Genomic DNA, 15896 nt, shown 5'->3' with positions numbered 1-15896 from the left:
CCCCCTCCACCACCGCCTCCTGGGGGCGGTGACAAAGATGGGGATGGCAAAGGATCGTCCAAAATGGATGCATACCGGTTTGATTCGGCTGCTCTTGAAAGGGCAGCAAAAGCTGCAAAAGATTTAGAATCTTCAAGTAGGAACCACTTTTTGAACTCAATCGAGTCAATGTCATTAGGCCTGTTTCATCATTATTCGTTCTTATTGCACTGACTGTCATTATTTACTTTTAATTAACTGCATGGAGACATTTAACAACTGTATTTAGATAATTTGATGTGCAATGTCGATGACGGTTCTAAAGAAAAAACTTTGAAATATATAGCCTATATTTTTTTTAATGTTTTTAAATTTATAATTTAATTATTTTTTTTTATTAAAGTTTACCAAAATCAGGCCTCAAATTTAAAGTTTTACAAGTGTTTTTGCAGGAAAGTGCGGGAGGAGAGAGAGTGCTGTGGTGAGCAAAACTTTTAAGTGGGGGGGGGGGGGATTTTTGGCTTGGGGAATATTGATATTTTATATATCTTAGGTGTGTAATAATAAATTTAATGATAGGAGTGGGTTTTTTATTTTCCACCCAAGAACATAGGCCTATATGATAACAGTGCAACTCCTGCTGGTTGTTTAACCCCAATCAGTGCCTGTATTAGCCCGAGTACTCTGACTGTAAGAGAGCTAGACGGACATTTGGACATAAACACGCTCTCGTTACAGTCAGAGACCAACCTATGTCTTTTTTTGGCAATTCCTGACTACCAAACGGTAGGCAACGAGTCCCGCTCTAATACCACAACAATCCTATGTTTGACGTCAAATACCTTTACATCAATCATTTTCGAGTTAAGTGATACAAAAAAATCCACATATTAATCACTAATACACATACTATAGAAAGAAACCTGACAGCACCCACATTCAGCTACGCTTCGTGACACTCCGTCGCAACAATTGCAAAGCTTGGCGATCTATTTCGAGACGTAGACCACGTGATCGCGCACTGGGCGATTCCGCTTTGTGCAGCAGTTACAGGGGCCGTCTCATATCAAGCGAAGTTACAACATGGAAGAGTTGGCTAATGCCGTTTTGGATGAATTTGGATTTCATTACGTCATTAAACCAAAACAAATTACACATTATTGATTCCATTTTGAATTTAGGATACATTTGGGGTGTTATCGACAGGATACGGCAAAAGTATGTGCTACGTACTGCCTCTTATGAGACGACCCCTTAACTGCTGCACAAGGCGGAATCGCCCAGTCTCGAAATAGATCGCCGAGCTTTGTAATTGTTGCGACGGAGTGTCACGAAGCGTAGCTGAATGTGGGTGCTGTCAGGTTTCTTTCTATAGTATGTGTATTAGTGATTAATATGTGGATTTTTTTGTATCACTTAACTCGAAAATGATTGATGTAAAGGTATTTGACGTCAAACATAGGATTGTTGTGGTATTAGAGCGGGACTCGTTGCCTACCGTTTGGTAGTCAGGAATTGCCAAAAAAAGACATAGGTTGGTCTCTGACTGTAATGAGAGCGTGTTTATGTCCAAATGTCCGTCTAGCTCTCTTACAGTCAGAGTACTCGGGCTATGCCTGTATATGTGATATATCCTTGGTGTGCGATTTTGAGGAGAGTCCGGGAGCCTGAGGCTCACAAAAATCATATAGGACTCTAGCTTAGCTTTGTACAAATGACATTGATTCTTCGAAATGATGCAGTCAACATGTATCTAAAAATCCTGGTAAACCACGCTCCACATTCTTGAATAGCAATATTTTCCATGGTTTCATGCAAAACATTTAGTGTATCTTCTGTTCTACTGGAGACACATGGCAGGGCTCACTGGGTTGGTGGCAGGCTTTAAAGATTTGCAAACAAGGAGTCCTTATGACACTTAAATTTTTTAAAGCAAAATCGCACATTGATCCTTGAGTTATTATTACTGTAAACTGGGATTATTTATGTTTGTCCTATTTAAAATGTCTTTTTGTCAGTATACATTATATTCTCAACTTGATTCCTTGAGTTTATGAGGTGAGTGATTTATTACTTGCCTGATACTTTCAAACATTCATGAAGTCCTGCCTTGTAGAGCTGGGCGGTATTGAAATTTGAGGTTCGGTATCGATATCAGTATTTTTTTGGTGATTTACCTCGGTATTGGTACAGTATTCGGTATTGACATGATTCCGATATTGAGCGCTATTTTTTCGGTATACTCTGCTTTAAATGCATGCCTGTGTTATGGCTTGCCCACTAATTTCATCTAAATACAATTGAATACAGTTCTGATTTATACCAACCTATTTTGCATTCGTCGGATATATTATTAGTGCTTTCCGGGAAATATTTTTAAATACTGAACTTTCAGTATTTTGAAATTTGCTCGGTACGGTCAATCAGTATTGACATAATACCGACACTGAACGGTATATACCGCCCAGCTCTACTGCCTTCTACTATAACAATGTTTGTCATGTTTCAGAATTTTCAAAAGATGCCCTGGAGTTGACGAAGCAGCAGGAGCTCTCCACACAGCTTGACCACCAGAAAAAAATCAAAGTATGTTAGACGGGGCTTCTAGAATTTTTATAAAATCCACTAGCCATGGCATCAGCGATTCTAAATATTTACTAGTCATGATTAAAAATTCATTAACCCTACTTTAAGTTAATATAATTTTACTAAATACTAGTAAAAATCATATATGACACAGAGAGAGAGCGAGAGCGAGCTTAAAAATACTAACATTGACTGATAAGGGTGGGGATCAGGATATTCATATTTAAAAATATACTTAACTGCAACATTTGACAAAAAAATAATATTACTAGCCGTCGGGCATTAAATATCACTAGCCATGCGAGTTGGCTACCATAATCTAGAAGCCCTTATGTTAAAGATTGTTTTGTTTAACAACACCACTAAAGCACACTGATTTATTCATCATCGGCTATTGGATGTCAAACATACTTTAGTGACTCCCAATATCCAGTGTGTATTTTTGTGCTGGGGTGTCGTTAAACATTCATTCAATCATTCAGTCTTCAGAGAAACCTGCTATGTACATTTTTCCATTAGCAGCAAGATTATCTTAAATTATATGTATTTTCACAGAGACAAGACAGTAGATACCATGTTCTTAAGCTTGTTTCTGCGGAGTATTCCCTTATTAAATATAAAAATGTGATTTAATTTAAGGAGTATTTTACTGACCAATTCACTAAATGTTGTACCCACTTTATATAAAAATTAGTAAATGGTTAATTTGGCAGGGGACTACATAGGTTTCTATGCTGTCCGTCTGTCTGTTCCACATATTGTTTTCCCTGGAATTTTAATTTTCTTATATTTTTTTGCAATGCTACAAGATATTGAGCTGGAATTTTGTGTACAGAGCTTTTATCATGTACCGTTAAAGATCCAGTTTGATTTTCATAGGGATTTGTCTATTTTTTGACAGTTATAGCCAGATCATGGTCGACTTTCGTGGGAATTTATTCAAGGAACATAACTGTCAAATATGGAATTTATCAATGTTTTACCGTTATGGCCCTTGAACTTTGGACATTTGAGCCTGATAGGGGACATGTATTGCTATAGCATTAGTCTTAGAAAGCTTGTTAGTCCCCTACCGGTCCAATCGGAGGGGACTGTATGTTTCATCTCTGTCTGTCTGTCCGTCCATCTGTCCCACATATGTTTTCCGAATGTTTTTTGCAGAAGGCTTTGAAATATTTAGCTGAAATATTTTGTATAGCTTTATCATGTACTGTTACAGATCAAGTTTGATTTTCATGGCGATTTACCCATTTTTGACCGGAATTATGGCCCTTGAATTTAGGCAATGTCCGAATTTGTTTTGGGGACTGTTTTTTGCAGAAGACCTTGAGATATTAACCTGAAATTTTGTGTATAGCTTTATCAAGTGCTGTTACAGAATTTAGGAGATATGAAGTTGTTTGGGGGGTAAAGTAGGGTTATTTGCTTTAGCAGTAGTCTCAGAAAGCTTGTTTTACTTTGTAGGAATATGAAGCTCAACTTGAGCAGCTGAAAGTAGAGCAGATCCGAGTGGCTCAGGACGAGAAGAGGAAAACACTGGCCGAGGAGACGAAACAGCATCAGCAGAGAGCTCAGTATCAGGACCAGTTGTCTAGAAAACGCTACGATGATCAGCTGGCTCAGCAGGTCTCAAATTTTACTTTATTTATGTATTTTTTTATACACCCGTTTTTGATGGGTCGTATTATAGTACGACATTGTCCATCCATCTGTATTCCGAAGCCAGGGCAAGCTCTGGGTGAGCAGAAAAATTCACAAAATCATTTATTTAAACTTCAAAAATTGCAAAAACCCAGTTATTTTCTAATAAAATAACAATTATTACATAAAATTTATTCGCCAAATTAAAATAAAATTCACCAATTGTTTTTAAAATTTGCAATTGGGGAATTTGGCGAGTGCCAAAGCTAGCCTTGCGAGCATATTTTTCTTATCAATTTCATATAGGATCATCTAACCTTGCATGCAAGTACAACATAGGATTGCTGTCTGTTGTGTACCATTTAACTAGGTCACCATAACCTACTTTTTGACTGTTATGGTGATTTACCTATTTTTAACAGAGTTATGGTCTTTGAACTTAGGACATACAAAAATTATAGTAGGGGACATTTATTGCTTTAGCGGTGTTCTCAGAATTCTTGTTTTACTTAACAAATGTTTGATATGGCAACAGTGTAACATTAGAAAAAAACCCAATTATTTGACGATTGATGTTTTCATGTATTTACTAACATAGGGTTCACGTGCAGTGTTTCTCCCAAAAAGAAATTTTTGTGTATGGCACTCTGGAATTGAATATTTACAATATGTGTGCTGAATGCAACTGCAGTTGACAGGGGGTATGGGGGCCTTCCCCAGAAAGAAAATAGGTTAGGTTTAGGGTTAAGGTTAAGAAAATAATACAGTAACGATAAGAGTCATTAATTTAAATTTTAAAAATCTGCCAAAAAATTTGGGTATGGTGCCATACTTGTTTTACCCTCTGGTAAAAATCCCGACATGGGTCATGGAAAACCATGGAAACTGCATACCATTTTCCAACCATAGAAAGAAAAAATGTTCTATTTAATGACGCACTCAACACATTATTTTACGGTTATATGGCATCAGACATATGGTTACGGACCACACAGATTTTGAGAGGAAAACCAGCTGTCGCCACTACATGGGCTACTCTTCCGATTAGCAGCAAGGGATCTTTTATTTGCGCTTCCCCCAACCATAGAAAGTCATGGAATTGTAAGTTTGGTAGTGGAAAATAAAAATGGTTGATGATTTTTTTTTCACCCATAAAGTCATTGATGTAATGGAATTTGTTTGTGTGTATGAACTCTAACAGGGAATGTAATTTTTTCTTCTTCTCTTTTTTGTTTTAGGCGCGTATGCAAGAAGATAACTTGAGGAAACAAGAAGAATCTGTCCAAAAACAAGAACAAATCAGGAGGAGTAAGTATACAGTATTAACAAAAAATTAAAGTTTTGTTTACCAACAGCACTAGAGCACGTTGATTAATTAATCATCAGCTACCGGATGTGAGATATTTGGTGATTCTTCAGAGAAAGACTGAGCACTGCATGTTTCCATTAGCTGAAAGGGATCTTTTATATGTACTTTCCCCACAAACAGGACCACACATACCATGGCTTTTGAAATACCAGTCGTGATTAATGACATTAGAGCAAATAGATTTATTAATCATCAGCTTATGTATGTCAAACATTTGATAATTTTAACATTGTCTTTAGAGGAAACCCACTATATTTCTCCATCAGCAGTAGTGGATCTTTTATATGCACTTTACCACAGTCAGTCACTGTCCTCGGTAGGCGTCGTGGCAGGCCATCGGTCTACAGGCTGGTAGGTACTGGGTTCGGATCCCAGTTGAGACATGGGATTTTTAATCCAGATACCGACTCCAAACCCTGAGTGAGTGCTCCGCAAGGCTCATTGGGTAGGTGTAAACCACTTGCACCGACCAGTGATCCGTAACTGGTTCAACAAAGGTCATGGTTTGTGCTATCCTGCCTGTGGGAAGCGCAAATAAAAGATCCCTTGCTGCTAATCGGAAGAGTAGCCCATGTAGTGGCGACAGTGGGTTTCCTCTCAAAATCTGTGTGGTCCTTAACCATGTCTGACACCATATAACCGTAAATAAAATGTGTTGAATGTGTCATTAAATAAAACATTTCTTTCTTTCTTTTTTACCACAGTCAAGACAGCACATACAGCCTAAGTGCTTATGAAAAGGTGTCCATTATGTTTCAAAATAAGAGGCTTCTTATTGAAAATAGGTAGCCAATTTAAGCACCTTCCTAAAAAATATAATTAATCTAAACAGTAATGATAAGTGTCACTAAATTTGTCAAAAGATTAACTTAAAAAAATCTGCAAAAACATTTGGGTATGGCGCCATACCCATATTACCCTCTGGCAGAAACCCTGAGATATGTTGATCAAATGAACCATGCAAACATAAATACTTCTTTTCATCCTTAACCCGACATCTAACCTGTTGAACTTTGTGGTTTTGTTTTGTATTTTAGGTACAATCGAACATGAAGCCGAACTTCGCCACCAGAACGAGATGAAGCGGATAGAGGCGGAGATACGAGGTAAGGCCAAGGTCGACAGAGAAAACCAAGACTTGATTCGGGAGCAGATCAAACTGAAAGCACAGGAGAGAAGAGAAACCGTTTTGGAATCCATCAAGTAAGTGCAAAGAGTTTTAATATTGGAGAACTTAACATGGCTGTAGTTGTACTAGTGGGCTATTTCTCGTTCCAGCCAGTGCACCACGACTGGTATATTAAAGGCTGTGGTATGTGCTATGCTGTCTGTAGGAACTGCATATAAAAGATCCCTTGCTGCATTAGAAAAACTACAAACAGCCCAATGGGCCCACCGATGAAGATTGATCCTAGACAGACCATACATCAGACGATATCCTTAACCACTGGGCTATGTCCCACCCCTAGTCCTTTTTACAACTTTATTTTTGGTTAAAAGTTGAAATACTTATTTATTTGTTATCTGGTGCGTTTAAGTTATTTTTTGTGTACATAATCACCTTGAATTTTTTTCAGTATTTAGTAACCTCCAAATTTTCTAATCTTACAGACAGACATGCTTTTGTTCATTATTATCCATATGGTTCAACATAACCAAGTTAATAATAATCATATGAAGCACATGTGTAATGATGTAATTTTGGGAAGCGGCGTCATATCATGACGTTGCTTCTCCAGTCCTAGCTTAGACTGTGCATTTGAAATATGTCATTTTGTCATCTCGTTCTAGTTGTGGCTGAAACATTTGAGTTGGGTGTTGTTATTCATAAAGAAAACAACAATAATAATATGGATAATGAAGAAATTATTACACTCGCGTGTGAGTCGTACTGATTTTACGAAACTCGTGTCAGAATTCATGTATTACCCTCACTCTTGCTCTGGTAATACAATAATCCCGAAACTCGTTTCGTTAAATCAGTACGACACACTAGCTTGTATAATAATCTCTGTTTATTACGTTTCTTTTTAATAAAATTGTATTGAATTGTCAGTTTTAGTTTTGCTGGGTTGTCGTTAAACAAATATTCCTTTCCTTTCTTTTCATACCTTAAATGTTGTTTGAAAGCTTCGATCAGTTTCAATGATTTTCCTGCTTTTAATTTTTCAGGACTGCTGGTTCAGTTTTGGGAACTGGATTTCAAGCTTTCATTACTGACTGGGATAAAGTTTCAGCAACAGTGAGTTTTATTCTGTCTTCCATCAAATCTATTTTCATTTCAATTTCTTCTCTCTTTTTTTGTTTTGTTCCTTTTTAGATGCATTTAACTTACAGATTAATCCTTAAAACATTTCTTTTTCTTTTTTCCTTCCTTCATTCCCATACATTAGATGCTCATCAGCTACCAGAGATCATTTCGTTCAGTAATGCGTTAGGATTCGCCACACAAGTTTTATAGATTGTTGCACAATTTTAAAACATTAAACAGTTGTTACTAATCAATTTTCAATTGACTAGAATATCGCTAATCAAGATTTTGATTTTGGCTACTATTACCAAATCAAATCCCATAGATGACAATAGTAACATGTGGCTAAAACTCCTACCTGCAGCGTATCAATCAACATAAATGCCATGGATATAAATACTACCACCCCTCACCCTTAAAGTGAATCAGAAAAAATTGGGGGGTCAAGCTGCTCGTTTCTGAGATAACGGATAGTCTATTACTACCCTAATTCCGCACAAAATTTGAGTAATTTTTTGTACAGGTCCCCCATACATGTTTCAAGCACAAGGCTACTTGTCACAGTGGTACTAGATGAAATACAATTGCATACATTTTTTTTTTTACAACCAACACTTACATTTATAACCAATCACAGGACTTGTGGTTTTCACTTCTCTATCGGTGCACCTCAGACTTTTGACCCAGCCGGAAGTTATTTGGTTTAGTACTACCGAACAGAAGTCAATATGTCATTGAATAATTGCTCTATCCTGTAGCTGTATAAATCTTGCACACTATAAATAACGAGGGAAAATAACTGGTATGTGGTTCTGTATTTATTACATGCCACCTTTGTATATTATGATAAACAAAAGTTTAATTAAATAACACAACTAACTTACTAATTGAAAATTATTTGAATTTTGTGGAATTGATAGAATGATGAGCTAGGGACATGACATTATTTCATTGATTCTCGTTCCAGCCAGTGCACCATCACTGGTATATCAAAGGCTGTGGTATGTGTTATCCTGTCTATGGGATAGTACATATAAAAGATCCCTTGCTACTAATGAAAAAAAAATGTAGTGGGTTTCCTCTCTAAAACCATATGTCGCAATTACTGAATGTTTGACATCCAATAGCCAAATGTTTGACATCCAGTAGCCAATGATTAATAAATTGATATGCTCTATTGGTGTAGTTAAACAAAACAAAACAATTAATTCCAGTGAACACTACTACACATATGAGATTTTGTATTACACATTTGTTCAATAAAATATTTCTTTTTATTACACAGTTACAATGATCTTTATTACTACTCCAATATTAAGTGGGTATGTAATAAAGTATATTTTAAAATATCTAATTATTCTTCCAGGCTGCTGGTCTTACTCTTGTTGCTATTGGTGTGTATGCTGCTAAATATGGAACGGGTGTAGCTGCAAAATATGTGGAGTCCAGATTGGGAAAACCGTCTCTAGTTCGAGAAACGTCACGCTTCTCGGCCATGGAGTCTTTAAAACATCCAATCAAGGTTTGTTAGTATGAGTTTTAACTGAACCCAAATTTCTTGTATATTACTACTATTATATTATAAACGATGGCAGCTTTTTCTGTCTGTAATTTTCATAGATATGTCAAATTTTGGTCAGTCTGCTACATGTTAACTTAAAATTTTGCTATTAGGTCCATTATTATAAACTGTAAGTCCTAGATTAATGAAACTTGGTGTGTAGTTGCACCTATGGAGATTCATCACAATGCATTAAGACATTTTATGGTAGGCGAAACATTTTATTCCATGGAATTCTTGTTTTATATATGCCCGAATATCGATTACATATAACTGACCTCTGTTAAAATATTTGGATATATTTATGTCTTCATGTATAGTTTATATTATACTTTCATGTATGTATCTCATTTAGCAAGCTTTTTGTATATACATGTATGTATGTGGAGGGACGCGACATTGCTCAGTGGTAAAGTGCTCACTTGATTTACAGTTGGTTTGGGATCGATCTCCATCAGTGGGTCCATTAGGCTACTTCTCGCTCCAGCCAGTGCACCATGACTGGTATGCCAAAGACTGTGGTATGTGCTATCCAGCTTGTTGGATGGTGTATATAAAAGATTCCTTGCTACTAATGGAAAAATGTAGTGGGTTTCCTTTCTTAAAGGGGTACTGGAGCGTACAGGGCTTCATATAAAATGGATTAATAGCCTTACAAAGTATAAGGGAAAATTATATATAAATTAAAAAAATATATATTTATATTTAAAAACGAGCTCAACCGTGTACGAAAGTAAAAAACGGAACTCTTCTTTTTGTAACACTACAACAGTCATGCGTGACGTCACAGGTGAAACAGCCATGTGGGGAAAACACGTAATGGCCGCATAATGGAAGCTCTTATCATCGATTAAGTTAATTGTTATTACATCTTTGTTCGCGAGAAATCGCGTTTCTATGAATGGAAAATGGTCCTTTGTGCAGCTGTCAACTGTAGTAATGACTCAAGAAGGGTCAAAGGCATTGGGTATTACTCGATACAGGCGAGAGAGAAAACGTACCAAAGTATATATGGGTACATAATCTTCGGCGAAAGAACTATGTTGTCACAAAACACTCTGTTCTGTTCAGTAAAAAACAAAACAATAAATGAATGTTGTCTTGTTCATATATTTATTATACCAAATTGAACATCAAAGTGTGCACTTATGACAAATAGTTGCGTAGTAACGTGTGACAACTTCACCAACATAAAAATGCTACACTGAGAAAATCCTGACGATCTCGCCACAGCCTGAAAAAGTGAAATAATAAGAAATGTAAACTTAAAAAAATGTTACATTACATGATGAAACAAACCATAAATGTGTACTTTACGTGTATTTATTATAATAAACTGTAAACTTAAACAAGAAAAAACAAAATCGACACGGGGCGAGATCGCCAGGCTCCGTTGGAAAATCCTGGCGATCTCGCCCCGGCTTGCAAGTGAAATCGTCAGAAATGTAAAACTACCAATGTATTTACATTTTACAACAAGAAAATCAAAACATGACTACTGCACATGTATTTACTTAATGAAGTAAACATAAAACAGCTTGTAACTTGAATATTGTTGAGTTATAATGTACTGGCGACTTCGCTAAACAGACATGCAACACGGAAGTAAATATGGCGATCTCGCCACAGCGTGTCCCAACACAAAACTAGTAGTATAAGTGGTATAACCTGTAGTTTTGGCACAAAAACATGCTGATAATGACAGTAGATATATACTATAATATATGTTGTAATATATGTCTTCTAGCAAGTCTAATATGTATGATAACTTCGCCTAACGATGAAAATAAGTCCTGGCGAAGTCGCCCCGGGCGAGATCGACACGGGGCGAGTTCGCCAGGCTCCGGTGTTACAAGGTCAATATAGATGTTTCACAATAAATTAGTATATAAAAATGTATGTAAAGCACATATTTAGTCTTTAAGTAATAAAAGATTACATAAATCGACCACATTTTAATAATTTTCAAGGAAATGTACCAAAAATTTGAATTTAAAACAAAAATGGGGCTAATTCAGTAATTGCTGTTTGGTTTGACCTAAGAAGAAAGGTAAAAGCGTTTTAAAAAAATAACATTTTTTTTATACTATTTTTGTGTGCAAATTTACAAACCAATCGGTTCAGAAATAAATAACTTGTAGTAAATTGTATAGTATGAAAAAGGGCGTTCCCTGTGGTACGGACCATAGTAAGCTACATACCTATTTGGTACTGGTTCTGTGTAGTCATCGCGTCGTATGTCGGCTCTGGCTACGAGGGCTGTCCTGAGCACTTCTGGATACAAACATATAATCGGGAAATCATAATGTTCTAGAATGCACTGCAAGTTGGTGGTTTGCATTTTGTCGCCGATTTGGTCTACTTCTAAACAACAGATACTTTCTTTTACCGTGTCCATTGGTCTGCAGTTGCCACACAAACACCAATCTCGGTTTCCCAATCGCGCAATATTTTCGACATTTTCTTCCAATTCATCGCCTGAAGATAATCCTATGTCGAAGTCCGACTCACTATCATGTTCGGAACGTTCGGGCTCAAACATAAACGGTTGGTAAGCCATTGATCAAAGCGCTAATGTAAACAAATCTATCAAAAAGCACATGGTTTCACATATTGTTTACTGGCTGGCTGTTCACGTGCTACGTCACAGCCAATGCACGCGGCTTTTCGCGTAGTTATTTTATCCATGCGCGTAAAATAGAAACCGTGTTAATATTGTCAATTAATCCTAAACCCGTTAACATATTAAACATTTTATTGCATCATTCTTCATTTTAGGCTCCATATTTGTTTAATTTGGCATTAGAGCCAGCCTACACCTTTCCTTTAAGATTACCAATAGCCAATGATTAATAAATCAATATTCTCTAGTGGTGTTATTAAAGAAAACACTTTTTTTTTACGTGGATGTCATGTAAATAAACAAAAAAATTATTTTTGAAAAACCCAATAACTGGTAAGTTTTTTTTTTTTTTTTTTTTTTTTTTTTTTTTTATAATAAATTATGGCAAATTAAAAAGAAAAAAAGAAAAGTACTTTATTTTTTGTCAAGTACTATTGGTAAGGATATCATCTGTGACTGTCTAAAGACTGGTGTGTCCAGATGGTCACTAATAGTAAAATTAAAATGCAAGTAATTTTATAATAGCTAATATTACCATTTATACTACTGTGTATTATAAATTAGTGTTTGACCTTTAAAGCGACATACCCTAGTTTTTAAACACTAAGGAATACTTTTGACTATATTAGAGCTGTTTTTGATAACTGAAATCATATTTACGTAGATTTTATTGGTTAGATTATCCATTTCTGTACATTCAAAGTGTTTTTGGTCATCCAGGTGTTTTTAACATCACGATATGCATTTCTCTTATTTTTAAAAGTGCATGTGCATTTGAGATGTAACAGTTATGGAGTGAAGTTTTAGTCTATTTTAGCGGGTATTTCACCATTTCAAAGTGACAGACTCCTGTTTCACTCAGTTGTAACTTTATCCAAATGTGTTACAGGTTTACAGATTAACTAAACTTAGTGTGCATTTTCTTGGGCTTAAACTAGGGTCTGTCCCTTTAACAAGGGACGTTTTTCATGTTGACAGTTTTTGGTATGGTGTGGGAAGAGAATGCAGGAAAACACGTGTATCTCGTCACATAATATTTATTAGCTGAGAGGAGTGACGTCATGGTACAAAAATAAAATGCAGTGAATTTTATGGTAATTGTATTATTGTAGGGGCGGGATGTAGCCCAGGGGTAAAGCACTCGCTTGATGCACGGTTGGTCTAGGATTGATCCCCGTTGGTGGGCCCATTGGGCTATTAACTTTCCAGCCATTGTACCCACCACGACTGGTATATCTAAGGCCGTGGTAGGTACTATCCTGTCTGTAGGATGGTGCCTATGAAAGATCCCTTCCTACTAATGTAACAGTGTATCGGGTTTCCTCTCTAAGACTATATTACCAAATGTTTGACATCCAATAGCCGATGATTAATAAATCAATGTGCTCTTCTGACTCTTTGTCTCAAGAAAATCTATTCTGTGGTTACCATTAGCAGTATTTCCAGATGCATTGTATGAGGTTTGGTAACCATGTCTATGCATTGTCAGAAATCATGCGTGTGGAAAACGTTCCTTTCAAAAGTTCTTGTTCATTCAATATCAGTCTGTTAAAATCTTGATGAGAAAAACAAAGTGTATGCTAATATTTACTGGGATTTATCTTTTCAGACTATTAAAAAGTTGACTGCAAAGCCAGAAGATGCCTTACAGGGCATAATATTAAAAGTGAGTATTTGAATGTTTGAATACAGGCCTCTGAAATTGTGAGAATAATTGGGGGCTTTTCTGCTTATATTCAAGTCTTAATTTTGTGAAATTCATTTTTTATTTGCACATATGCACACTGGAACAGATGTGGTTAATTGTGGTTAATTTAAGCAATGTTTTATTAGCCAAACACAAAATGTGTAGCCATTTTGTATAAAAATTAGTATTTGGCTTTTTTGATAATGGACAGGGAGAGCCCTGAAAATGGGTTACAAGAATTTAATTTAGGGTAACCCATAAATTGTTTACCCCAATTTACCATTCTCAGATGCTTGGAATATAATCACTACAATCCAGCATGGCAGCATGCATAAACTAATGTAGCATTCCAGGAATATATAGAGAATACAACATGAGTGGCTGTTAGATACCATATACATATATTTTACAAGTGAAAGCACGTTGGATATGTTTTTAAACAAGATTTAAGATAAATGGTATTTTGACAGACATGAATGTAGTGTTCTATTTCTTACACATCCTCAAAAACAAGGTTTATCTATAAATTGTTATCACACTTCTATGTGTATGTGTTATCATAAATAACAAATGGTGTTCTCGCCAGTTTGAGAGTAAGAAAATTAATTTAATTCAGCTCACATCAAACTAAACTGTAATTTTTTTTTTTTTACAAAAAACAGTTTTATAGAATGATGCCCACGACGGACTATAGATATTTTGTAAGATGCTTTGCAGTATGTATGTGAAAGTAAAAGTAGAAATAGCACTTTTTACTTGGGAATACAGTGAAACTCCTCTAAACCGGACACCCTCGGGACCAAGTAAAAAGTCCAGTTATAAGAGGTATTCAGTTTAGAGAGGTTCTCTTCTGTACAGGGCCCCCTTTCCACAAAGCGATTTGAGCACTAAGATCACCTTAAGTGCATAGTTACCTTATGCACTAAGGTGATCTTAGTGCTAAGATCGCTTTGTGAAATGGGGCTCTGATATTTAAAAAGGGGCCACAAAAACATCTGGTTTTGAGGGAATTCCGGTTTACAGAGGGTCCAGTTTTGAGAGGTTTTACCGTACAAAGTATACCGTAAAGTAAATTTACACCATATAGCTCATAGTTAACAATTTTATTATAAAGTTAACTTAAAACTGTGTTAATGATTTTTGTCCCACCTTGTCAAATTAGAAAGTTTGGTTATTGTATTAAAATCTATAAAAATTAAGATGAAAACAACAATGATTTCACTAACTTTTCTTTGTCTTCAGCCAGGTTTAGAAGAAAAGTTGAGAGATATTGCCATAGCAACAAACCACACAAAGAAGAACAAAGGTTTCTATAGAAACATTTTAATGTATGGACCACCAGGAACAGGAAAAACAATGTTTGCTAAAGTGAGTACTCTGATTATTATGATTTTTCAGTTTTCTATTACTCGTAAAGTGGATATGAAAGATACTGGGCCCCGTGTTATGATGTGATCTTGGCGACAAGATCACTTAAGGTAATGTTAACGTTAAGATCAGTTTTTAAAACAGGGTCCTGGGCCCCGTTCCACGAAGCGATCTTAGCCCTAAGATCAACTTAAGTGCATAGGGTAGCTATGCCCTTAAGGTAATCTTAGGGCTAAGATCGCTTCATGGAACGGGGTCCTGGCCTGGTGCTTCTAAAACTTTTAGAGTCTAGACTCGAGACTCTAATAGAATCTGAGACAACGCCATACAAATTGCATGCGTGTTACGTCTTTAGAGATTGAGTCTGGACTCTAAAAGTTTTATAAGCACGGCCCCAGATATGTGTAATACTGATGGGGTAAAACAAGGCAGCACGTGGTATCTGAGAGCTAATTTAATTCACTAATTAAGTGTAGTAACACCTGTATAAAATACACAGACAATAACTGGTAATTCGGCTTTATCCTGCAAAGGTTAAAATAGCTATTTTATTTATCCTTGAATCCACATAAAACGAAAAATTAATGAATTTAACCATTTTCCAGAGTAGTATGTCCACATATACTGAAAGCCCTGTTACCTATAATATCCCTGCACCAAAACAAAATAGTCCTTAAAATTTATGTTTTATTTTTTTGTCTGTAAAAAGATTTTAAAAATCAAAATAATCAACTAAAAATAACAGAATAAGTAACTTTGAGTAGATTCTTATCTTTGTTTGTCAATAGCCAGTGTTGTTTTTTTGCTGGGGTGTTGTTAAACTTTTATTCA

At 35.9% G+C, this 15896-nt stretch overlaps 2 protein-coding genes across 2 annotated transcripts in view; one reads left to right on the top strand and one right to left on the bottom strand.

Annotated features, from left to right (window-relative positions):
* The window catches only part of LOC121389769 (ATPase family AAA domain-containing protein 3-B-like), a gene marked incomplete at its 5' end in the record, with an annotated part of 61459 nt that continues 45563 nt past the window's right edge, over positions 1-15896 (top strand). Inside the window, 9 exon segments of the mRNA XM_041521418.1 lie at positions 1-136; positions 2489-2565; positions 4030-4191; positions 5445-5514; positions 6613-6778; positions 7748-7817; positions 9193-9348; positions 13620-13676; positions 14940-15065. Coding sequence (XP_041377352.1) covers positions 1-136; positions 2489-2565; positions 4030-4191; positions 5445-5514; positions 6613-6778; positions 7748-7817; positions 9193-9348; positions 13620-13676; positions 14940-15065 — 1020 coding nt within the window.
* LOC121390721 lies at positions 10487-12211 on the bottom strand. The gene is made up of 2 exons (XM_041522623.1): positions 11589-12211; positions 10487-10621 (listed from the first exon to the last, which is right to left on the bottom strand). The coding sequence occupies exons 1-2, from the start codon at positions 11945-11947 to the stop codon at positions 10570-10572; spliced, it is 411 nt and encodes a 136-aa protein (XP_041378557.1). The 5' UTR covers positions 11948-12211; the 3' UTR covers positions 10487-10569.

This window comes from Gigantopelta aegis, chromosome 15 (assembly GCF_016097555.1).
Source record: "Gigantopelta aegis isolate Gae_Host chromosome 15, Gae_host_genome, whole genome shotgun sequence".
Classification (NCBI taxonomy): Eukaryota; Metazoa; Mollusca; class Gastropoda; order Neomphalida; family Peltospiridae; genus Gigantopelta; species Gigantopelta aegis.
Note: the sequence above shows the minus strand (reverse complement) of the source record. Positions and strands in the feature narration are given on the sequence as shown.